A 24878-nucleotide genomic window follows, 5' to 3' on the forward strand; every position below is an offset into this window, starting at 1 on the left:
GGAAGGAAAGGAGTAAGGAAGGGAAGAAGAAGTAAGGAAGGAAAGAAGGACAGAGGAAAAAGAGGAAGGGAGGAAGGAAGGAGGGGGGGAAGGAAAGAAGGTGGAAGGGAGGAAGAAGGATGGAAGGAAGAAAGAAGGAAGGAGGGAGGAAGAAGGAAGGAAAGGAGGAAGAAGGAAGAAGGGAAGAAGGAAGAAGGAAGGAAAGGAGGGAGGAAGGAAGGAAAGAACGACAGAGGAAAAATGGGAGGAAGGAAGGAAGGTAGGGCGGAGGGAGGGAGGAAAAAAGGAAAGAGGCAGGGAGAAAGGAAAAGAGGAAGGGAGGAAGGAAGGAAAGAAGGACAGAGGAAAAGAGGAAGAGAGGAAGGGAGGGAGGAAGGAAGGAAGGAAGGAAGGAAGGAAGGAAGGAAGGAAGGAAGGAAGGAAGGAAGGAAGGAAGGAAGGAGAAGGAAAGAAGCCTAACCCCTAAAAAAAAAATAGGTGTCATTTCCCCTGCAAGTGTGTGTGCACAGCATAGGAAATAAATGTTCCAATTAGGGTTTACCCCTATGGTAACCCCTAACCATAGGGTTAGGGTTACCATAGGGTTTAGGGCTAGGGTTACGACTAGGGTTAGGGTTACCATTAGGGTTAGGGCTAGGGTTTAGGGTTACCTTAGGGTTAGGGCTAGGGTTAGGGTTACCTTAGGGCTAGGGTTTAGGGTTACCTTAGGGTTAGGGTTACCATAGGGTTAGGGTTACCTTAGGGTTTGGGCTAGGGTTAGGGTTACCTTAGGGTTAGGGTTACCTTAGGGTTAGGGTTACCATAGGGCTAGGGATAGGGTTACCTTAGGGTTACTTTAGGGTAAGGGTTAGGGTTACCTTAGGGTTAGGGTTAGGGTTACCATAGGGTTAGGGTTACCTTAGGGTTAGGGCTAGGGTTAGGGTTACCTTAGGGGTTTGGGCTAGGGTTAGGGTTACCTTAGGGTTAGGGTTACCATAGGGCTAGGGTTAGGGGTTACCTTAGGGTTAGGGTTACATAGGGTTAGGGCTAGGGTTAGGGTTACCAATAGGGTTAGGGTTAGGGTTACCATAGGGTTAGGGCTAGGGTTACCTTAGGGTTAGAGTTACCATAGGGCTAGGGTTAGGGTTACCTTAGGGTTACTTTAGGGTAAGGGTTAGGGTTACCTTAGGGTTAGGGTTAGGGTTACCATAGGGTTAGGGTTACCTTAGGGTTAGGGCTAGGGTTAGGGTTACCTTAGGGTTAGTGTTAGGGTTACCATAGGGCTAGGGTTACCATGCATAGGGTTAGGGCTAGGGTGGGTTGGGGCTACCTTAGGTTTACCATAGGTTTAGGGTTACCATGCGTCGGGTTAGGGTAGGTTTAGGGTTACCATGCGTAGGTAGTTCATGAGGCTCGTCCCGTGTTGCCAGATGAGCGGCGTGCTGCAGCTCAGCGGCTTCACTCCGATCTCCTGACTGCGGTTCAGCTCTCGCACGGCGCTCACCACCACGTGGATGGCGTCGAACATCAGAGCCGACGACAACTTCAACACATAAAACACAATAAGGTTTAAGGTTATTTAGGGTTAGGGTTAAACGGCACTGTGAAATACATCTATAATCAGACAGTTTGATATATAACCTCCGTCCTCCTTCCTTCTTTCCTTTCCTTCCTTCCTTCTTTCATCCATCCTTCCTTCCTTTCCTTTCTTCCCTTCCTTCTTTCCTTTCGTCCCTTCCTTTGTCCCTCTTTTCCTTCCTTCCTCCTTCCTTTCCTTCCTTCCCTCCTCCTTTCCTTCCTTCTTCCTCTTTTCCATCATTCCTTCCTTCCTTCATACCTTCTTTCCTCCGTCATTCCTTCCTTCTTTCCTCCCTCCCTCCTACCTTCCGTCATTCTTTCCCTCCTTCCTTCCTTCCTTTCCTTCCTCTCTCCTTTTCTCTTTCTTTCCTCCCCCTACCTTCATCCCTTCCTTCTTTCCTCCCTCCCTCCTTCCTTCCTTCCTCCCTACTTTCCTTCCTTCCTGATATCTGCGGCGTTTATGCGGCTCATTCCTCCCTTCCTTCCTTTCTTCCTTCCTCCCTCCTTTCCTTCCTTCTGCCATCAGCGGCGCTCATACGGCTCATTCCTCCCTTCCTTCCTTCCATCATTCCTTCCCTCCTTCCAAACTGAAGCTCTCCTGCTATCAGCGACGTTCATACGGCTCATTCCTCCCTCCTTTCCTTCCTACTGCTATCAGCGGCGTTCATACGGCTCATTCCTCCCTTCCTTCCTTCCTCCCCTTCCTCCCTCCTTTCCTTCCTTCTGCTATCATCAGACTATTCACACGGCTCAGCGATTCCTATCAGAGTGACGTTCTGCTCTGTTTGGTCAGTTGTCAGTCAAAGCGACTCTCAGGGAATCAGACTATTGTTCGGCAGGCAGAGCTGCTCAGTCTGTCGGCGGCTGATAAAGAAAAGACGGATGTATGACTGAGTGTGATTGGAGTTCACTGCCAGTCGATAGTTTCAGGGCCGGATGACGATAACTAATTACAGTTTGAAGAGAGGAAGATAGACGAGGGAAGATAGAGATGGAAAAATATTGGGAGCTCTCACTCTGCAGCTGTTTGCTCACAACTTAATTATCTCTTTATCTCCAGATATCAGACAGTCTTCTCTCCATCCCTGCTACCTTCCTTCCTTCCTTCTTTCCTCTGTCCTTCTTTCCTTCTCTTTATCTCCAGATATCAGACAGTCTTCTCTCCATCCCTGCTACCTACCTTCCTTCCTTCCTTCTTTCCTTCTCTGTATCTCCATGATATCAGGCGAGTCGGTGCCTAAATTATATTTATATTTCCCTCCTTTCCTTCCTACCCTCCTTCCCTTCCCTCCTTTCCTTTCCTTCCTCCCTCCTTTCCTTTCTTACTCCTTTCCCTTTCTTCCCTCCCTCCCTACTCCTTTCCTTCCTTCCTCCCTTCCTTCCTCCCTCCCTCCTTCCCTACCTCCTTACTCCTTTCCTTCCTTCCTCCTTACTCCCCTCCTTACTCCTTTCCTTTTTTTCCTTCCTCTCTGCTTTCCTTCCTCCCTCCCTCCTTACTCATTTCCTTCCTTCCTTCCTCCCTTCCTTCCTTCCCTCCTTACCTTCCTTCCTTCCTCCTCCTTACTACTTTCCTTCCTTCCTCCCTTCCTTCCTTCCTTCCTTCCTTCCTTCCTTCCTTCCTCCCTCCCTCCTTACTCCTTTCATTCCTCCCCTCCCTCCCCTCCCTCCCTCCTTACTCCTTTCATTCCTTCCTTCCTCCCTCCCTCCTTCCTCCTGTCCTTCCTTGACCTGAGGAAAACAGGAGGGTTATATGTGTGTTTATGTCTCACCGCTGGTCCGGGATACGGGCTGATGTCACATCCTTCCTTCCACGACAGGTTGAGGCTCCTGATGAACTCCAGGTAGAACGGATGGCTGCAGTTCAGCATGGAGAAACCCAAAATGTTGGACTGCTCGTCCCACCACGTCGTCCAAATGAAGCAGAGGGAAGTCCTGCAGACAGAAGAGGAGGAAGAAGAGGAGGAAGAGGAGGAAGTCTTCTGTCATGTTTGTTATCAGTCAGTTCAGAGCAGCAGCAGAAACAAAGTCACAGCGGGAAGAAAATCCTGAAATGAGTGAAAGATGAAAGAAAAGCAGAAGGAAGAGGAAGATAGAAACAGACGAGTGGGCTTCGCTCTGTTACTGGCTGCAGAATGTCAAGCTCTGTTTTATAAATGCAGAGCAACAGAGAGAAAAAAAAGGTTAAAAAAAAAGATGGACATCAAACGCTGCTGAATTTTCAAAGAACTTCAAATAGTCGTTGAAGGCGAGTCGGTGTCACGCTGCGTTTTATTACTGCTGCAGAAACAAACTTCCCTCCCTCCCTACTTCCTTCCTTTCTCCCTTCCTTCCTTCCTTCCCTTCCTCCCTTCCTCCCTCCCTCCCTCCCTCCCTCTCTCCCTCCTTCTCTATTTCTTTCCTCCCTCCTACCTTCCTTCCTTCCTTCTTTCCTCTGTCCTTCTTTCCTCCCCCTTACCTTCCTCCCTTCTTTCCTCCGGCCTTCCGTCCTTCCTTCCTTCCTTCCTTCCTTCCTACTTTCCTCATTTTTTTCCTTCCTTCCTTCCTCTTTTCCTCCCTCCCTCCTTCCTTATTTCCTCCCCCTACCTTCCTTCTTTCTTTCCTTCCTTCCTTCCTCCTTTCCCTTCCTTCTTCCTCCCTTCCTTCTATCCTTTCCTTCAGAAACAAACCAGAATCAGACCGATGCTGCAGAAACAACGCAAAAGTGGCGTTGCGTTCTCACTTTTTATTCTGCGGTTTAGACAAACGTTTTTGGGGGGAAATCTGCGTGCATACGGTGACGCAACAGTTTGTGGAATTCAATTTTGTATGCACACAACACCACAAAGTCCATGCACCTGTGTAGAACCCTTCCCTCTACATGACTAAGAAGCGAATAAAAACTGACCATTTTGTCTCGGATTCCACTTCTCTCCCCCACCCTCTGTCATTGTCGGCCCGGTTTGCAGCAGACAGGTATCAGCAGAAGGATCGGTACGTGACATCACATGGAAGAGCGTCCTGTCACCTAGGTTACAGCTTCAGACCGCAGCAGAAACTTCGCTGCATTTAAGGCAGACTTTTGCGTTTTTACCCTTAAGACGGGAACGTTTTTAAGATTTCCACTCTGCAGGGTGGTTTCACTTTTTTGTGTTTTTAAGCCTCAAAAACGCCGTCACCGTCTAAACGAAAGCACATCCGATTAAATATTTTGTCGTTTTCACCCACGAGCGTTGTCTTGTAAACAGGGCCGTAGTCTCAAGTCTCTACTCTCACTTTCAGTCTCTGCTCCTGAATCACTGATAGAAACACGATGTGTATGGAGCTAATGGAGGTCAGACTGTTTTCTTTATTCGAAAAAGAGATGTGAAACTGAAAGTGCAAGTTTTGATATTTAAATTTTCATCCAAATCTCTTTAGTTCAGGTAAATTTTTTCCAGTTTCAGACATGTGACCCTGATATTGCTTTGGGTTGTTGTTATGAAGGGAGAGGGGCATCAAATAATGATTGACAGCATAACAATGAAGGAGGGTGTCTCCCTGTTACATCTGATCTTGATTTCCTTGAACAGCTGAAGCGGTAAATAATCTAATTTAAGGCCTTTTGCAGATGCAGACTGTATAAAGTGAAAGCTGTGTATTAATATGAAGTGATGTGACTGACCTATGTGCTGTATAGGATCAGTGTGTAGGATGAATGTTGGAGCTCATCATGAGGGTCTACAGCTGAGCTAAAAGAACCAAAGTCAACTGATCGACCCTGCAGGACGTGACCTTAAGGTTTGGATGTTTCTTTTGTTCAGAAGCAGATTATGTTGACAGAAGCTCTTATAGGAAAGGTCAGAGTGTCATTAGGACATTAAGATTCATCATGTTTAGAGATAATGTCATAGAAATCTCTGTCTCTCCTTTCTCTTCTCATTTATGTTTCTTCTTGTGATTTAATGAACTCTTTGTTCTCGGTCTGTGTGGGAAGACGGAGCACTTTGTTCTGGTTTATGCTGCCGTATGTTTTGTTGTTTCATTAAAGAGAACAAACTCTTTACATCTCCATGTTTCTCTATATTAATATTCTGTGTCTCTACTGGAATATCTTTGCATGATTTCCAGTTAAAAACTCCTTATTTATCTTCTACTGGTCCTTTATGCAGCCGCTCAGTTCAGCCTCTGTCTATTAACAGGCTGTCTTAGCTCCTGTCTCTTTAAGACTCTGTAGCAGCTGATAACATAATCATTTCTCCCTTTTTTAATGTTATAACCATAGACTGTATATAAGAAATGGACGTAACATCCGTGACGTCACCCATTGGTTTGTGGACTGCTGCTCGGAGGCCAATAGTATCGGATCTGAGCAGCGCCATCTTGAAAATTTCAGGTGCATGCTGGGAAAAATAAAAACAAAGATTCTACTTATATGGGCATCAGGAGGAGCATGAGGCACCCTCCTGAACCTGTGAACCAATCAACCTGTCAATCACCACGTAGCCACGCCCTAATGCATACCCTGCTTTATCGTCACATATAAAATCAGGGAGGCCAAAATGTCCCAAATGAACATCATACTGCATTGAAGAAGGCTTTAAACTAGCGATTGAGACCATAAACACATTTTGAAAACGTTTACTGAGGTTAGAAATCAAGTGAGAAGTTGGTGAATTCTCCATTGACTTGTATAGAGACGGAAGTCCTTTTGACACCAAAACGGTCGCCCCCTGGTGGCCTTTTGATAGAATGCAGTTTTAAGTTACTTCCGCGTTGGCATCATTTCAGAGGACTGGAACTCCTCGCCTGGTTATAAGCCAATAATGTAATAAAAGTCCTGAAACAATGACATAATACAATGGAAGTGTGAAATTATATATCCAATTAATGAAACTTAAATAAAGCGATATTTGTATATTATTATGTTATCGGCTCCAGTTATTATATTTGTAAAGGTTTTGTTTTTTTTTACATACGTTCATCTTTAGTTTTAAAACTTACACCATGTCTGGTATCTGATCTCAGACTTTATAAAGAAGAGATAATTGTAAAAAAGCAGAATAAGTCTCCTTCAGTTAGAAAGGACAGGCAGAAAGGTGGAATAGTCTAAGAGATATTTTGCTTTTTTTGGAAGTTCAAGAGTCGATTTAAAAGGCAGCTATAAAAACAGATGATGGTGGGAATATCAGGCTATATATATATGAGAGTCGAAACACCTTAGCAACCACCTTAGCAACCAAGGCTACAGCATTTTTATGGTGACGTAGAAAAAACCTTTGCAAACTTCACTTTCAGAGCAGATTGAAATCCTGACTTTTGACTTGCAGGCTTCACCTCAGGTTTAGCAGAGAAATCCAACATCATCATACCATTATGTAAATAACAGAAAACTACAAAAAGCACAATTTTCCCCCTTTTAGGAAACAAGAACTGTGTTAGTAGTTGTCACTGCGGGTGTGAGTGTTGGACGGACGAACTGTCATCATCAGCGTTTGTCTGCTGGCTCAGAGTCTGGAGGAGGACATGGAGGGTTTAATGTTTTACCTCCATCACTGCTGAGCTCTAATCAAACATCCTGGGAATATTCAGACCTTTGCTGTCCAGCTGTTCAGATCAACCTGAGTGTGAGGTTCATTTATTCTCTCCTCAATCTCATTGGCACTCATTTACTGAACCATGAGGGAGGAAAGAAGGAAGGAGGGAGGGAGAAAGAAAAAGAGGAAGGGAGGAGGGAAGGACAGAGGAAAGAAGGAAGGGAGGAAGGTAGGGAGAGGAAACAAAGAGAGAAGGAGGGAGGAAGGAAAGGAGGGAAGGAGGGAGGAAGGGAGGGAGAAAAGGGAGGAGGGATGGAAGGAAGGAAGGAAGGAAGGAAGAAGGGAGGAAAGGAGGGAGTAAGGAAGGAACAAAAGGAGGGAGGAAAGAAGGGAGGGAGGAAAGAAAGGAAGAAGGAGGGAAGGAAGGAAAGAGGGAGGAAGGACAGATGGAAGGAGGGAAGGAAGGAAAGAAGGAGGGAGGAAGGTAGGGGGGAGGAAAGAAGGAAGGAAGAAAGGGGGATGGAGGAAGGAAAAAGGAAGGGAGGAAAGAGAGAGGAAGGAAAGAGAGAGAAGGAGGGAGGGAGGGAGGGAGGAAGGACAGACCGAAGGAAGGAAGGAGGGAAGGAAAGAGAGAGAAGGAGGGAGGGAGGGAGGGAGGAAGGACAGACCGAAGGAAGGAAGGAGGGAAGGAAAGAAGGAAGGAAGGAAGGAGGGAGGAAGGACAGATGGAAGGAGGGAAGGAAGGAAAGAAGGAGGGAGGAAGGACAGACGGAAGGAAGGAAGGGAGGAAAGAAGGAACAGTCAAAACAGACGGGGTCAATTTGACCCGGGAGGACGACACAAAGGTTAAATTAGATTCTTCAGCTGTTCCAGGAAATCAAGTTTATATTTTTACTTCATTCAAACCCAAAATTAGTTAGAGACTCATTTCCTGAACCATGAACGTCGTCACTAAGCCGCCGCTGCCGCTGCTGCTAACCCAGTTGCCAAATCAATTTCATCTACAGCCAAGCATGCTGTCAGACTGGAGGTCCTGCCAGCTGTGACAAAGAGCAGCTGGCTGGAGGAGACGGAGCCGAGCGGGAGCCAGGAAACACTGCGACGGCCTCCCAGAAGGACGACGGTGCTGCGGCAGATTTACGCCCGACGCTTTAGCTCGTTGTCCGTCCGTGAAGAATCAGAATGAGGAACAAGGTCGGATCGGCGCTGGAGGCGACAGCACGACTGTGTCGGTTTCAAAGAGCAATAAGAAAGATTTAGACCTCTGTGTTGCTCTGTTAGGGAGAACATGGCCGTCATATATCCACAGAGGTCTGATAAGGTTATTGATCAGTGGCTCACTCATTACCCCCCCTCCCCCTCCTCCTCCACCTCTCGGTTATTTGACGAGACCGTCCCCGAGACTTCAACCTCATTAGTTTTCTGTCCAGCTTCATCCTGCACTGACGTATAAAGTCTGGAGTTATTGAAGATAAACCAACGCTGAAAGTCTCAATGTCTCACATGTTAAAGCATATTTGTTTACTTCCTGTTTTCGCTGTAACCATGGAAACAGATGAGACAATCACTTGTTTCATAGAAGATACTGAAGAAAACGTCTGAATCTGAAGATCGTAACAGTCTCTGAAATGTGATGATTTAATGTGATTCTTTGTCATAAATGATACTAAACAGAGTATTTTTAGGTTTTAGACTGTGCGGACAAAACCAGACAACTGATGATCCTTTTATTCTGGGAAATTATGACGTAATGTTTGGCTAGTTCCTGACATTTTATTAATTAACCTTCGTGTCGTCCTCACGGGTCAAATTGACCCCGTCCGTTTTTACTTTTCCTTCTTTCCTCCCTCCTTCCTTACTTCCTTCCTTCCTTCCGTCTGTCTTTCCTCCTTCCTTCCTTCTTTACTTCCTTCCTTCCTTCCTTCCTTTCCTTCCTCCCTCCCTCCTTTTCTTCCTTCCTTCCTCTCTCCTATCCTTCCTTCCTTCCTTCCTTCCTTTCCTTCCTCCCTCCCTCCTTTTCTTCCTTCCTTCCTCTCTCCTATCCTTCCTTCCTTCCTTCCATCCATCCATCCATCTTTCCTTTCCTCCCTTCTTTCCACCCTCCCTCCTTTTCTTCCTACTTCCTTCCTTCTTTCCTTTCCTCCCTTCCTTCCTTCCTCCCAGTCAAAACAGACGGGGTCAATTTGTAGTAAAGTAAAATCTGTCATGAGGGACAAAACTTAAAAATCAAAGCTTATTTAGAAAGTTTCTCCACTTTATTTGTTTACAGCACAGATTTACATTCATGTGTCTCATTAGTTTCTCTTCCACATCGTCTCATTAGTGAAATATAAATATGAAGATGTAATAATAGTGTTGATGAAGCTGTCAGGACTAAATTAAAGGAGGTGACGCTCCACAAACAGCAGAGCAGTGACAGTCTGGCTAACGAGGGTCAAACCAAACATTAGATTAACTTCATTACATTTACGCTCATTGACGCATCGTTTCCCCCCGAGAGTAAAAACCATCTGCACCTCAACTGTCAGGAACGATTGATTGATTATTGATTAATTAGATTAACCCTCCTAGTGTCCTCGAATCAAGGAAGGAAGGAAGGGAGGAAGGAGGAAGGAAGGAAGGAAGGGAGGAAGGGAGGAAGGGAGGAGGAAGGGAGGAAAGAAGGACAGAGGAGAGAAGGAAGGGGGATGGAGGAAGGAAAGAAGGAAGGAAGGAAGGTAGGAGGGAGGGAGGAAAGGAGGGAGGAAGGAAGGAAAGAAGGAAAGGAGGGAGGAAGGAAGGAAAAGAGGGAGGAAGGAAGGTAGGAGGGAGGGAGGAAAGAAGGACAGAGGAGAGAAGGAAGGGGGATGGAGGAAGGAAAGAAGGAAGGGAGGAAAGAGAGAGGAAGGAAAGAAAGAGAGAAGGAAGGAGGAAGGACAGACGGAAGGAAGGAAGGAAGGAAGGAGGGAAGGAAAGAAGGAAGGAGGGAAGGAAAGAAGGACAAAGTCAAAATAGTCGGGACCCGGGAGGACGACACAAAGGTTAAAGACGCCGTTTGTGTTCTCTTCATAAACACAGGGGGGGGGGGGTACTAGGTACCTACTTTTTGGTTGCTAGGTAACTGCAGGTGCTGCCATCTGAGGCATCTACTGCAAAACAAACAATGAGATAATAACGGTTATATTTAGGGGTGTTTTAAGGTGTAATTCTGCTGGTTAAATGGCTCCCTGGTTGGTTCTCCTGTAGAGGAAATGCTCTCTGTGAGCTTCTGACTAACAACAAGGCTGCATTATAAAGTTCTACCAGGAAAATGAATCATGGTCCAAACAACCACATGTGTGTCCTCTTGGTATTTAGGCAGATAAAAGTTTCTTCAGGACATTCATAATCAGACTCTGCTGTTATAGTCTTCCCACTACTCAAAGCTCTTTTCATACATTTACCAAATTTCACCCTCTATCAATAGAGCCCTGATTACATGCACACAGTTACACTCCCAGTACAACCACAGTTAGGGTCTTGCACAAAGGCACCAATCAGGAAGCCAGTAAGTAGGAAGTGCTGCTTCCTCACTTCCCCCACCCAGACTTATCCTGCTGGTCGGGGGGATTGAACCGACAACCCCTCCAATCACAAGCTCACCTCTGTAACCTTTAGACCACCACTGCTTCAGACTGATTCACCATCCTGCTAACATTCACAAACCTTTCAGGGGCAATTCGGGGTTCAGTATCTCACCCATTATCTCATCTCAAACACCTTTAAACTCCTTAAACAGTCATTACAGTAAAGCCAGGACTGATAAGCAGTAGGGTTAAAGGTATCAGTGCTTAATACATTTAACGCTCCTGTTCTCTCAGGTCCATTTTGACCTGAGAGAACTCAAAAATGAGGCTTACTGAACAAAAATAGATGTAAAACATGTGATAGGTTGGAATAAGTTGGCTACTAAGGTCTGCTTATGCTTTATAAAGAGTCAAAGTGTGTGCCGTGGTTGGTGGGAAGACAACAGGAGGGTTAAGACTCTTCCTGTGTTTCATTCTAGTTAAAGGTTCGTCCAACGCAGCTCTGCAGGTGTGTGGATGAGTTGAAGCGGAGCAATCATTTTACTTTGGGTGGTTATCCAGAGTTCAGGTGCAGAGAGAAAGGAGGGATGGAGGGATGGAGGGATGGAGGGTTGGAAGGATGGAGGGGTATGGAGGGAGGGATGGAGGGTTGGAAGGATGGAGGGGTATGGAGGGAGGGATGGAGGGGTGGAGGGGTGGAAGGTTGGAGGTATGGAGGGAGGGAAGGATGGAGGGACGGAGGGGAGAGAACGGCTGTTTCGTCCTTGACTGGTGAACGAGGCGTGACGCGTCCTTGTGAGCGGCTCCGTTAACGGCGGCGACACGACGGCGTTTAGAGACGAGGAGACAAGGAGATGATAAAGGCGAGTTATTGTCCAGGTGAGTCTTTTCTAACGACAGCGGACGAAGAAATCATCATGAAAACAAACAATGGAGAAGCTTTAAAAGCTGCAACTCTGATGAAGAAGAGAGGGAAGAGTGATGGGTGGAAAAGAGAAGTATATGAACAAGCTCCTGTTGTCCTCGAGTCAAGGAAGGAAGGAAGGAAGGAAGGAAGGAAGGAAAGATGGAAGGAAAGATGGAAGGAAGGAAGGAAGAAACAGTCAAAACAGACGGGGTCAATTTGACCCGGGAGGACGACAGGAAGGTTAAACACTGAACACCCGAAAACAATAAGGTGCTGAAAGGATGAGGAGAAACAAAAGAAAGAAAGTTAAAAAGGAAGATGAGCAAAAGACAGAAGAAGACAAAGTGGTTTTGGAAAGAAAGAAGAAAAGAAAAAGACGAAAGAGAAGGAGAGGAGAGAAAGTAAAAGTAAGGGAAGAAAAAAATCAAAAAGTGAAAAAAAGGACAGGAAATGATGAGAAGATTCAACGGAAAGAAAGAAAGGAGGACAAGAGGAAGAAGGTTAGAGAAGATAAGGGAAAGGTGACGAGGACGGAAGGTAAGAAGAAGAATGGAAAGAAAACGTGAAGGAAATGAGGTGAGAGAGGGAGAAAGAGAAGGAAAAGAAGAAGGAAAGAGAGAAAAAAGAAAAGGTAAAAAGAAAGAGGGAAGGAAGAAGTAAATGAAAGGAAGACGAAGATGTTTAAGAAAAGGAAACGAAAGAAAGAAGATGAGAAGAAGATGATGAAGAAAAGGAGGAGTGAGAGGAAGAAAAGTTTAGGGAAGAGAAAAGAAAAGGAAGAAAGAAACGGGAGAATAAATGAAGACAGACGGACGGAAGAGAAACCTAAATAAAGGGAAAGAAGAAGAAGCTTTAAATCTTACCATGGTGGTCAGGATGTATTTGTAGAAAGCCGACGTCATGCCGAGCTCACTGGCCTGGAAGTCAGCAGAGGAGAGAGGGAAGAGGAAGAGGAAGAGGAAGAGGAAGAGGAAGAGGAAAGAAAGAGTCAGTGCTTTGATACAGAAAGAACTCATCCTCAATGTTTTTAACTGTAAATAAAAATAAAAGTGAACATTTTCCAGCCTGCGTCAGACGATGCTGAGTTTACAAATTATTATAAACCAGGATGTGATGTGTGAACTATCATCATCTTAACTCTGCACTAATATCTCTGCACATGTTCTGCTGTGTGTTGCAGATAAAAGGCTGCTGGGAGAGAAATTTAATTAAGCCGATAAATTCAGCATGTTTCTAAAGTTAAAATCAATCATTTTAATAATCATGATTATGATTTTTTTTCCATCATCGAGGAAATTCTACTATGATCTCTGATTCTCTGCTTTAACCTGCTGTCTTCTTCTCTCACCATTAACCTCCCGCCTGCCTGGCAGACTCACTGAGAGCTTTTACCCCCCCCCCACCCCCAAAAACCCCAACCCTAGACCCCCCACAAGGTTACCCAGAGAGTGAAATCACAACCTGGCAACCGCTGCTAGATTTAGTCCGAGGCTGTAAAAAGTCTGTCGGCTCGTTTTGGCCGCGAATCAGAGCCTGAAGTCTGAAGGTCCTGTTCTACTCTCTGGAAACACCACAGAAGAAGAAAAGAAATAATAAAGCTGTTTCAGAGAGAAACAGAGGAGCAGGAAGTCTGATGGTCCTTCCATATTTCCCTCCCTCCTTCTCTTCCTTCCTTCCCTCCTTCCTCCCATATTTCCTTCCTTCCTTCCCTTCTCTCCCTCCCTCCCTCCCTCCTTCCTTTCTTCCTCCCTTCCTCCCTTCCTTACCTCCTTCTTTCCTTCCTTCTTTCTCTTCCCTCCTTCCCTTCTCTTCTCTTCCTTCCTTCCTACCTTCCATATTTCCTTCCCTCCTTCCCTCCTTCTCTTCTCTCCTTACTTCCTTCCTTCCATATTTCCTTCCTCCCTTCCTTACCTCTTTCTTTCCATATTTCCTTCCTCTTCCTTCCCTCCTTCCTTCCTTCCTTCCTTCCTTCCTTCCTTCCCTCCTTTCTCTTCTGTCCTTCCTTCCCTTCTCTCCTTCCTTCCTTCCCTCCTTCCCTCCTTCCTTCCTTCCTCCCATATTTCCTTCCTCCCTTCCCTCCCTCCATATTTCCTTCCTCCCTTCCGTCCTTCCTTCCCTCCTTCCCTCCCTCCTTCCTTGTAACATTAGAACAATTGTATTCCATTACCTTTATTTAATATAAAGTTATAATGTAAGATCATGCCAAACTAGTTGATATGGTGTTTTATTGAGAATTTACTGTTTTTAAGCAAGTTGAATTATTTGGTACAAAGTTTTTATGGTTACACCACTTAGACATTTTTGCCATAATCCTCTAATATATTCTCTCTAAATGGATTAAAAGCAGAAATTTGATGCTGGGTCCACAAAAAAAGGATGTGTGCAAGTTATTCATACGTTTATTTTCACATTTTAACCCTTTAAATTTAAACTAAACCACATGGAGACAAAACCACCTCATTGACCCATAAACATTAAGAGCAGCAAAACAACATGGACGCTAATATAAACCTCATTGACCCATAAACACAGAAGCTTTAATTACTGTGTTTGTATTAAAGCAGAAGAAGAAGAAGAAGAAGAAGAAGAAGAAGAAGAAGAAGAAGAAGAAGAAGAAGAAGAAGAAGAAGAAGAAGAAGAATCCCTCAGCTGTGATACACAGCTCGTTAGTTAATTAGCAGTCTGTGTTGTTAATGCTGCTGTTTGCTGTATTAACATGAATAAATAAATATAGATGATTTATTTATAAAGATTATTTAACCCTCACATGCTCTAAATCAGGGCTGTCAAACATGAGTCCCGCAGGCCAGAAGCGGCCATCCGAGGAGTCCAATTCGGCCCTCCTTCCTTCCTTCATTCCATATTTCCTTCCTCCCTTCCCTCCTTCCTTCCTTCCTTCCTTCCTTCCCTCCCTCCCTCCGTCCTTCCTTCTCTTCCTTCTTCCTCCCCTCTTTCCTTCCCTCTCTTCCCTCTTCCCTCCCTTCCTCTCCTCCTCCCCTCTTTCCTTCCCTCCTCCCTTCCTTCCTTCCCTCCTTCCTTCCTTCTCTTCCCTCTCTTCCCTCCCTTCCTTCCTTCCCTCTCTTCCCTCCTTCCTTCCTTCTCTTCCTCCCCTCCTCCCCTCTTTCCCTCCTTCCCTCCTTCCTCTTCTTCCCACCTCCCTCCCTTCCTTCCTTCCTTCCTTCCTCCCCTTCTTCCTCCTTGCCTTCCTCCTCTTCCTTCTCTTCCCTCTTACCTTCTCTTCCCTCCTTCCTTCCTTCCCTCCTCCATTGCTTCCTTCCCTCCCCCTTCCTTCCTTCCTTCCTTTCTTTCCTTCCTCCCTCCCTTCCTTAAACTTAACTAAACTAAAATATTGTGTAGAAAGTGAGAATAACCTGATATTCAGAAAGTGTTTCAGAGGTTTTTCTTCTTTACTTTTTAACCCGACTTGTAAACAAACCCTCAGGAAGTTTCCTTTCAGAGGTTTCATCTCAGGAAGTTTCCTTTCAGAGGTTTGGTCTCAGGAAGTTTCCTTTCAGAGGTTTGGTCTCAGGAAGTTTCCTTTCAGAGGTTTGGTGTCAGGAAGTTTCCTTTCAGAGGTTTCATCTCAGGAAGTTTCCTTTCAGAGGTTTGGTCTCAGGAAGTTTCCTTTCAGAGGTTTCATCTCAGGAAGTTTCCTTTCAGAGGTTTGGTCTCAGGAAGTCTCCTTTCAGAGGTTTCATCTCAGGAAGTTTCCTTTCAGAGGTTTGGTATCAGGAAGTTTCCTTTCAGAGGTTTCGTCTCAGGAAGTCTCCTTTCAGAGGTTTCATCTCAGGAAGTTTCCTTTCAGAGGTTTGGTCTCAGGAAGTTTCCTCTCAGAGGTTTGGTCTCAGGAAGTTTCCTTTCAGAGGTTTGGTGTCAGGAAGTTTCCTCTCAGAGGTTTGGTCTCAGGAAGTTTCCTTTCAGAGGTTTGGTGTCAGGAAGTCTCAGGAAGTTTCCTTTCAGAGGTTTCATCTCAGGAAGTTCCCTTTCAGAGGTTTGGTGTCAGGAAGTCTCAGGAAGTTTCCTTTCAGAGGTTTGGTCTCAGGAAGTTTCCTTTCAGAGGTTTCATCTCAGGAAGTCTCCTTTAATGGGCCGCGACCTGCCGACGCGCCGCTCTGATGAATAATTACCTCAGAGTGAAGGTAGGATGTGATCGATCAGTCAATCACTGTCAGCTGCTAAAGTGAAGCAGACACATGCTGACAGGTTTCATCTCGTCAGCAGCAACACGACGCTGCTTATAATAAATAAATAAATAAATAAATAAATAAATAAATAAATAAATAACCGCCTTCACTGAGCTGCTGCTTGAAGAGAGGAACCGTTTATTCTGATGTTAGAGCTCTGTGATAATCTGCAGCTGCTGGTGGAAAACCGCTAAAAATCTGATTATAATAGATTTATAGATTCCTGTTTGGTTAATCAATCCATTGTTTGGTTTATGAAACATTTTTAAAAAGACATCTTGTTTGTCAGCGGCCCAAAAAACCACAAAATATTCAGTTAAACCTTCCTGTCGTCCTCCCGGGTCAAATAGACTCCGTCTGTTTTGACTGTTCCTTCTTTCCTCCATTCCTTCCTTCCTTCCTTCTGTTCTCCCTCCCTCCCTTGTTTCCTTCTTTCCTCCCTCCCTCCATCTTTCCTTCCTCCCTTCCTTCTTTCCTTCCTCCCTCCTTTCCTTCGTTCTTCCTTCCTTCCCTCCTCCTTTCCCCCTTCTTTCCTCCTTTCCTTTCCTTCCATCCTTCTTTCTCCCTTCCTTCCTTCCTCCCTTCCTTCCTTCCTCCCTTCCTCCCTCCCTTCCTCCCTTCCTTCCTTCCTTGACTCGAGGACAAAAACCAAGAAAAGCAGTAATTTCTCACATTATATAACTTATATTTTTTGTTTGTTGTTGTATCTAAAAAGTTCTGCATGAAGTACATCTAAAGTATCTAGTAAAAAGTACTTCAGTAACTTTGATGAATCACATGACTGCAGCCGGATCATAAAGAGGTTTAGTGAGTGAGGTGAAGCTCTCTGACCTTCCTCAGGATGTGGTAGGAGATGGAGGCGTTGGCATCGATGATGATGGTCGCCACTTTGTCGTCTCTGATCTCCTTCAGCAGCGGAGTCGGGTCCAGACTGTCGTCCAGCATCCGAACCGACAGCGTCTCCCTGGAGATGAGGAAGCGGCGGACCAGCTCCTCCAATCGCAGCAGGCCTAGAGGGAGGAGTCAAGAAATATGTTGATTATATGTCACAAATATGGAGTTCGTTTTAAAGATGTTAAAGTTCAGCGTGTGTTTGGGGTAAAATCCTGATTCAGGAGCTTAAAGACACAAGAAGTGTTTAACCCTCCTGTTGTCCTCGAGTCAAGGAAGGAAAGGAGGAAGGAAGGAAGGAAGGAAGGAAAGGAGGGAGGGAAGGAAGGAAGGAAAGGAGGGAGGAAGGAAGGAAGGCAGTAAGAAGGAAGGAAAGGAGGAAAGGAGGAAGGAAGGGAGTAAGGAAGGCAAGGAAGGAAGGAAGGGAGTAAGAAGGAAGGAAAGGAGGAAGGGAGGAAGGAAGGAGGGAAGGAAGGGAAGAAGGAAGGGAAGGAAGGGAGGAGGGAAGGAAGGAAGGAAGGAAAGAAGGAAGGGAGGAAGGGAGGAGGGAGGAAAGAAAGAGAAGGAAGGAAGGAAGGAAGGAAGGAAGGGAGGAAAAGGAAGGAAGGGAGGAAGGAAGGAAGAAGGTAGGAAGAAGGAAGGAAGAAGGAAGGAAGAAGGATGGAAAGGAGTAAGGAAGGAAGGTAGGAGGGAGGAAAGAAAGAGAGAGAGAAGGAGGAAGGAAGGAAGGAAGGAAGGGAAGAAAGGAGGGAGGAAGGAAGGAAAGGAGGGAGGAAGGGAGGAGGGAGGAAAGAAAGAGAGAAGGAGGAAGGAAGGAGGAAGGAAAGGAGGGAGGAAAGAAAGAGAAGGAGGAAGGAAGGAACAGTCAAAACAGACGGGGTCAGCGTGTGTGGCGTTAAAATCCTGATTCAGGAGCTTAAAGACACAGGAAGTGTTTAAATGATGCTCAGCTTTGTTGTTTACTCTGAAAACAGTTTAAAGCAGCTCAGAGTCTTTAGAGACTAAAAACACTGCTGTCTATAAACGTCTGAGAAGCTGCAATAAACAGACGAGGATAGAAGTCCATTAATTCTCCCCACAGAGAATCTGTTTGGACCCTCGGGTCCCTTCAGCCAGGAGTGGATTTACTCATTAGACTGTGAGGAAGGAAAGGAGGAAGGGAGGAAGGAAAGGAGGAAGGAAGGAAGGAAGGAAGGAAGGAAGGAAAGAAGGAAGGATGGAAGGAAGGAGGAAGTTTGGACCCTGGAGTCCCTTCAGCCAGGAGTGGATTTACTCATTAGACTGTGAGGAAGGAAAGGAGGAAGGGAGGAAGGAAAGGAGGAAGGAAGGAAGGAAGGAAGGAAGGAAGGAAAGAAGGAAGGATGGAAGGAAGGAGGAAGTTTGGACCCTCGGGTCCCTTCAGCCAGGAGTGGATTTACTCATTAGACTGTGAGGAAGGAAAGGAGGAAGGGAGGAAGGAAAGGAGGAAGGAAGGAAGGAAGGAAGGAAGGAAGGAAGGAAAGAAGGAAGGATGGAAGGAAGGAGGAAGTTTGGACCCTGGAGTCCCTTCAGCCAGGAGTGGATTTACTCATTAGACTGTGAAACCGTTTTTAATATTTTAATCCGCAAGATTTTTATCATATTAAACCTCCACTATGATCCTATTTACAGCCATTATTTCCTCCAGCGCCCATAAATCAGGAAGGAAGGGAGGAAGAAGGTAGGGAGTAAGAAGGAAGGAAGGAAAGGAGGGAGGGAGGGAGGAGAAGGAAGGAAAGGAGGGAGGGAGGATTTCAAATAGTTTTAAGTAATCATAGGAAGATGCCGTATTAATGGTGGAGGCAGAGTCTGAGGTAGTGCTGCTCATAGACACATATACATGGGTTAGGGTTAGTATATATGTCTATGCTGCTGCTGCCTTCATGTGTTTTTGCCTGCATGCTTCTCATTGTGATGACGCATGCGGCGGTTCGACTCTGTGGTGGCTGCTGTTACCAGATTGGGTGTTTTCTCCGCTACATATTAAGGCTGTTTACGGTGTGTTTTAGCCGGGTTTTCTCTCTTGAACCAAGTTAAACTGTGAGAGAGCGCCGTTCACAAACACCAGAATGAACGCGTTCACAATAACGTTCATCAGGCAGAAATACAGAACGTTCAGTTCAATATGAACGAGTTCAGGCACAACACTGTTCGCCAGCAAGGAAGAACTATTAATTACTTAAGCTTAGATTACTAGTGTCCACCCCTGAGAAACCAGGGGTCGAGCTGTAGATGCTCAAAAAAAAAATTGTTCTTGTTCTCTTTGCTTTTGTTGCAAACTAAACTACGAACAGTGAAAATGCCATCCCGGAATATGAGTACAGAGGATGTTATGGAAACATTTTACAGTGTTTTGACAGAATCAGATATTCTGTTACATTTTTTTGAGCCAAACGGCTGAAGACCTGCAGCAGAGAGAAGACGAGGCCAGCAGGAAGCATCCAGACTGTGCTGCTGATCCATGAGAGAAACCATGTCAGTGTCATGTTTGGTCTCACCAAGGTGTGAAAGGTAAACACATGTATGTCAACAACTCAATGTAGCTCCATGTAATAGCTGCTGGAAACTGAGCTGAGTTATTGATTTACCATCAACACTGATCAGACACATAAAACATGGAGGAGTCTCCCTTTAAGGAAAGAGCACGAGAAGGGAAGAAGAGAAAAGTAGAGAGTTTGTAGGTAGAGAAATAAAGGGAAAGGAAAGGAGAAATTAGGTAGAGAAAGTAGAGACATGAGAGCCAAGAAAAGGAAAGGAAAGGAAAGGAAAGACAGGAAATAAAATAAAAGGAAGGAAAGACAAGAAGAAGAAGAAAGGAAAGGAAAGGAAAGGAAAGGAAAGGAAAGGAAAGGAAAGGAAAGGAAAGGAAAGGAAAGGAAAGGAAATACAAGAAAGGAAATAAAAGAAGTTCATAATAATGGAGGAAGCCATTTCAGCTCATGAGAGAAATTGACCTCCAGTGAACTTCGGAAAGAATCTCAGAGAGAACGACAGAACCAGACAGAACCAGACAGAACCAGACACTCAGAGAACGACAGAACCAGACAGAACCAGACAGAACCAGACACTCAGAGAACGACAGAACCAGACAGAACCACACTCAGAGAACGACAGAACCAGACAGAACCAGACACTCAGAGAACGACAGAACCAGACAGAACCACACTCAGAGAACGACAGAACCAGACACTCAGAACGACAGAACAACAGAACCACAGTACACTCACACTCGGCCTTGGCACAGATCAGACTGGCCGTCGGGTTCCCGAAGGATCTCAGGATGGAACCGATGGCCCGGCTCAGGTCTTCGTTACTCGGGTAGAGCGACACCGAGGCGAAGCGAAGGTACGGCAGCTTGGGAGTCTCCTCTGGACCGATCTTCACATGAGGGATCTGAAGGGAACGAGGGAGGAAAGAAAAGAAAAGAAAATATAAATCAGATGTAATATTCAGAAAGTCTCACTGAGATCAAAGATATGAAAGAAGGGAAGAAGAAGAGATGAGGAGTAATTCATAACACCGGTTCTAGAGATCACACAAATTCACTATTCTTAAAATCTGGATTTAATGGGCGGGTCTGAAAATCTCCACCGGGTTACGCAACCCGGCGATTACGTAACCGGTAGCCAATAGCACGGTTACACACCGGAGCATTAACCCGCACCTGCTGCTGTAGAGGTATAAATACATTCAGCGCACACTACTACTACAGTCTACAGTTAGCCAGCTAGCTGAGTTAGCCGCCGAGCTAGCTGCTGAGTTAACCGCCGAGTTAGCTGCTGAGTTAGCCACCGAGCTAGCAGCTGAGCTAGCCGCCGAAAGCTCTCAGACCTAGCGTCCATGTTTCTGGTAGAGGTGGTGACTTTGATTGACAGGTGACACTTGGTAGGGGGCGGGGCTTCAGCGTTTGGGAGCAGAGAAATAGGCAGACTTTTACACAACTTTGAAGCCTAATTTCATATATTTGGCGATTTTTTTAATCATTCAAATTTGGCAGGGTGGTTAACAACACACTTTTCTGTGGTATGTCAAACTCAGAACACATATTTATTCTTACTTTACACAGACTTTAAACATTATTGTGTTTCTGTTTGTGGAGTGAGAACAGATTGGGTCCAAGCACGACCCAGTTTAAAAAGTGGTACAAACACATGGTTTACACGAGGTACAGGGAGGCTTTAACAATCGGGTGTTTTCATGAATAATTTATGTATTTGTTCACTTATTTATTTTTTCTATGTTTTTGCAAATATGTAAATATGTAAATATTTATGGGAAGACTGATTGTTAAGTGAGTAGTGGAGAAGGGGTCGGTTTAAATAAGCATATGCTTCATCCTACTCCTTTCGGACATGTTGGGTTCACATTATTATTGTTGTTTTGATGACTTTCATTGGTTTTAGTTGTTTGTTTGTTACTTAAATTACTTTTTTGTGTTACTCATACGTGTTTGAAATAAAAAAAAAACAAAGAACAGCAGATATCTTATTAATTTGACTCTGCTTGTTCGTTAAACCAGTAATCATATTCAGATGCAGACTATCCCGGGTTTGTTTATGTTTTGCATTTAAATTGGTTTATTTAAAGTAGAACAAACATGCATTAAGTTAATTATTGTTTATTAAGTTTAGTTCTGAGTTTAATAATTTATGTGTTTTTTTTGTTACTTACCCTACATGTGCTTCACAAACAAAAGGTAGAACTGCCAAATTACTTCCTGTATTCATACACTGGTGATGTCAGTCAGATTTGACTAAGTGTGGCGTGGGGGGGGGGGGGGGGGGGGGTATTTTACTCACTTAAAGGTTTGATTTAATATCTTTATGATTTATTCTTGTTTTCGTTTATAAGGATAATGCTGTGTTGATGTGTGATAAACAGTGTTGACTGATACAGGCAGCTTTGTTAAATGCTAGTTGGTAAAACATAAAGGATGAAGGACCCCCCCCCACTGCAGTAGAAATGGTTTAACCCAATAGAATGGAGGGACTATTTAAGGGGAGAGATGTACATTTAGAGGATTGATTAACTGGTCTGATTAGGGCTGGGCGATTATGGCAAATATCAAAAATCACGATTATTTGAACTTTTAACCTCGATTACGATTAATGAACGATTATCTCCTCCCTTGATGAACAATTATGTATTTTTCACAGTTTCTTTTGTTTTGAATTTTACACTGCTGCCCTCACACATGAGGCTCTTTAGGGAGTGAAAATGTTGTTAATGTCTAGTTCACGCACAAAACCCACTTGATTAGAACTATGTAAAGATCATGGTTTGGGTTAAAATGATCACTGGAGACAAGTTTTCAAATTCCTTAAAGATATGCAACCTTTGCTGTCATGGCAACAGTGAACACCACCATTAATTGACATGAGCAAGATTAAGTCCATTAGAGTTTCTAAATGTCAGTTCCGATTATTTTTCGATTAATTGCCCAGCCCTAGGTCTGAGTCTGCCTGTGTACCTGTTTCATGTTCTACATTAGTTTAAAGTAAATATAAAACGTGTCAAACTTTTATACGTAAGTCTCAGTCATCACCAATGGTTGTAGATCAAGCAACTTCCCGCTCCATCGCTCAACACGACCAGGCTGCCTTCTTAGCAATAAATGGTCATGTGACTTCAGGCCAATCATTATCCCACACAGGCAGTAGGGGAAAATCCAATAAGAGACATGGGTGACACCATATGTGATCCATTAAGCAGAAATGTGCAACTAAAGTGGAGATACTTGAGTCACCTGACCACATAAGCAGTCCATCTCGGTGGAGCCCCAAATCGACTAATGCACATAGGAATATTCTGCTTTAACTACTCTATTTAAATGCTATTTTTAATGTGTTTTAAAATGACTCTGATAAAGGCTGCATGCTGAAACATGTTGGTCTGATAATAGTCATTAAATATATACTGCGAGGGTGTATAATATGAACCGTATGTAAGGGTTAAAACCATTAATATCACTTCTTTAAACTCTCTTTATTGGACAAAACCTTTTCTGACTGTTGTCCTGATGATTGCGGCCAGTAGGGGGCGTCGGATAAGAAAACTCATATTATCACATTATCCGATTATCAGGACTTCTGATGGATTAAAAATAAGCTCCTCAGGTCGCAGTTAAGCCCAGATGAGCTAATTACAGTTTAGTGTAGAAACCTGTTCAGGTGAGCTGAGGTTAAATCACCCAGCGGAGGATCAGTCTGTGTTTGACCTTTGACCCGACTCCTCATTTATCGCTGATGTTGATTAATTTTTCAATTTGTCGTTAATGTTTCAGTTTAAATACAGACAGTCAGCCTCAGGACCTTCTGCTCTGTGGAGGTTCAACCCAAGCAGAAAATGAATGTGAAAACTGACTGTTTAAGACATTTAGTGAAGTTTAGATTATTTTCTGCCTGTTTTTGGGGTTTTTGTTGCTTTTGAGAAACCTGTAGAAGTAGAGTCGAGGTTTCTGGCTCAACTTTTCAAGAAAAAAAGGCAAAAAAAGGGTCAAAACTCCAACAATACTTATAGTATACAGAACAGCTTTAAATAAATAAACATTAAAAGAGAAGAATGAACCTTTAACATCTTCACACCTCTCTAAGTATCAGAGGGTTGCAGCAGCTCTTTAAACTCTCACTCACCTCTTTCTCTCCGCAGATGTGACTGATGGTGGAGCCGGAGGCGGGGCTGGAGGCGGGGCCGATCACAGAGACCACGCCCTTCGGCAGGATCTGACACACTGCGGAGGAACAAACACAACACACAGAATAAATACATAAATAAATAAATAAATAAGGCAGAGACGCAGCTTATTGGACGAGCTCCAACTCTTCCTACTTCCATCCATCAAACGTCTCCACTGACAACATTAAAGCTTTTATTGGTTGTCGTAAATGTGCGAAACTGTCAGATTATTGTTTCTTTCTTTGATTGTTTTTATTCACTTTTAAATTAAATGTAATATTATTAAATGTATCCTTCCTGTTGTCTTAACATTGACTCTTATCCTCATTATTTGACTGTTTTTAAAGCATTAAAGGTTTAAATTATCACCCAGTTCTGTGTTAAACCTTTTTATCCAACTTCATATATCAACTTATCACCACAGGTTTCACATATATATTATAGGCCTCATTTAAATTAAACTAAACCTCATTTTGGAGTTAACATATCAATTTTGACCCTGGAGGAACAACATGATATCCAGTGGGTCTTAACCTTCGTGTCGTCCTCCTGGGTCAAGTTTACTGTTCCTTCTTTCCTTCCTTCCTCTTTTCCTTTCTCCCTCCTCCCTTCCTCCTGTCTGTCATTCTTTCCTCCCTTCCTTATTTCCTTCCTCCATCCCCCTTTCATCCTTCCTTCTTTCCTTCCCTCCCTTCCTCCTTTCTTCCTTACTTCTTTCCTCCTTCCTTCTTTCCTTCCTTCCCTCCTTCCTCCCTCCCTTCCTTCTTTCCTCTGTCCTTCTTTCCTTCCTTCCTCCCTTCCTCTTTTCCTTTCTCACTCCCTCCATCCTTTTTTCCTCTCTCCTCCTCCTTCCTCCTTCCTTCCTTCCTTCCTTCCTTCCTTCCTTTCTTCCTTCCTACCTTCCTCCCTTCCTTCTTTCCTTCTGTTCCTTTCCCCTTCCTCTTTTCCTTTCTCCCTCCCTCTTTCCTTTTTCCTCCCTCTGTCCTACCTTCCTTCTTTCCTTCTTTCCTCCTTCCTTCCCTTCCTTCCTTCCTCTCTCCCTTCCTCTGTCCTCCTTCCCTTCCTTCTTCCTTCCTTCCTTCCTTCCTTCCTTCCTTCCTTCCTTCCTTCCTTCCTTCCTCTCTCCCTTCCTCTGTCCTCCTTTCCTTCCTTCTTCCTCCCTTCCTTCAGTCAGGTTTCCATATAAGGAGTGAAAGAGGTTTTACTGGCTGTAATAATTCCTCCTGTTCATTTAAAAGTTGATGTGAAGCTTATATGAGGCATCAACAGTCTGAGTTACACTTGGCTGCTGATGCTGTGACACAATGCTTCTGTTAGAGTCAGGCGGGGAGCTCCGGTCCTCTGAAATGATGCCAACCAGGAAGTAATTTAAACTGCATTCTATCAAAAGGCCACCAGGGGCGACCGTTTTGGTGTCAAAAGGACTTCCGTCTCTATACAAGTCAATGGAGATTCACCAACTTCTCACTTGATTCTAACCTCAGTAAACGTTTTCAAATGTGTTTATGGTCTCAATCGCTAGTTTAAAGCCTTCTTCAATGCAGTATGATGTTCATTTGGGACATTTTGGCCTCCCTGATTTTATATGTGACGATAAAGCAGGGTATGC

At 44.4% G+C, this 24878-nt stretch overlaps 2 protein-coding genes and 1 gene segment (V, D, J or C); 1 reads left to right on the forward strand and 2 right to left on the reverse strand.

Annotated features, from left to right (window-relative positions):
* The window catches only part of LOC133996245 (immunoglobulin kappa light chain-like), a 630565-nt gene that overhangs the window by 121955 nt on the left and 483732 nt on the right, over nucleotides 1-24878 (reverse strand). The window lies entirely within an intron of this gene.
* LOC133996249 (Ig kappa chain V-III region MOPC 63-like) overlaps nucleotides 1-24878 on the forward strand; it is a 630498-nt gene that overhangs the window by 120183 nt on the left and 485437 nt on the right.
* The window catches only part of LOC133996211 (glutamate receptor ionotropic, kainate 5-like), an 88938-nt gene that overhangs the window by 40792 nt on the left and 23268 nt on the right, over nucleotides 1-24878 (reverse strand). Inside the window, 7 exon segments of the mRNA XM_062435790.1 lie at nucleotides 1370-1522; nucleotides 3327-3455; nucleotides 3457-3489; nucleotides 12365-12418; nucleotides 16517-16695; nucleotides 19822-19987; nucleotides 23227-23324. Coding sequence (XP_062291774.1) covers nucleotides 1370-1522; nucleotides 3327-3455; nucleotides 3457-3489; nucleotides 12365-12418; nucleotides 16517-16695; nucleotides 19822-19987; nucleotides 23227-23324 — 812 coding nt within the window.

Source organism: Scomber scombrus, chromosome 16 (genome assembly GCF_963691925.1).
Source record: "Scomber scombrus chromosome 16, fScoSco1.1, whole genome shotgun sequence".
Classification (NCBI taxonomy): domain Eukaryota; kingdom Metazoa; phylum Chordata; class Actinopteri; order Scombriformes; family Scombridae; genus Scomber; species Scomber scombrus.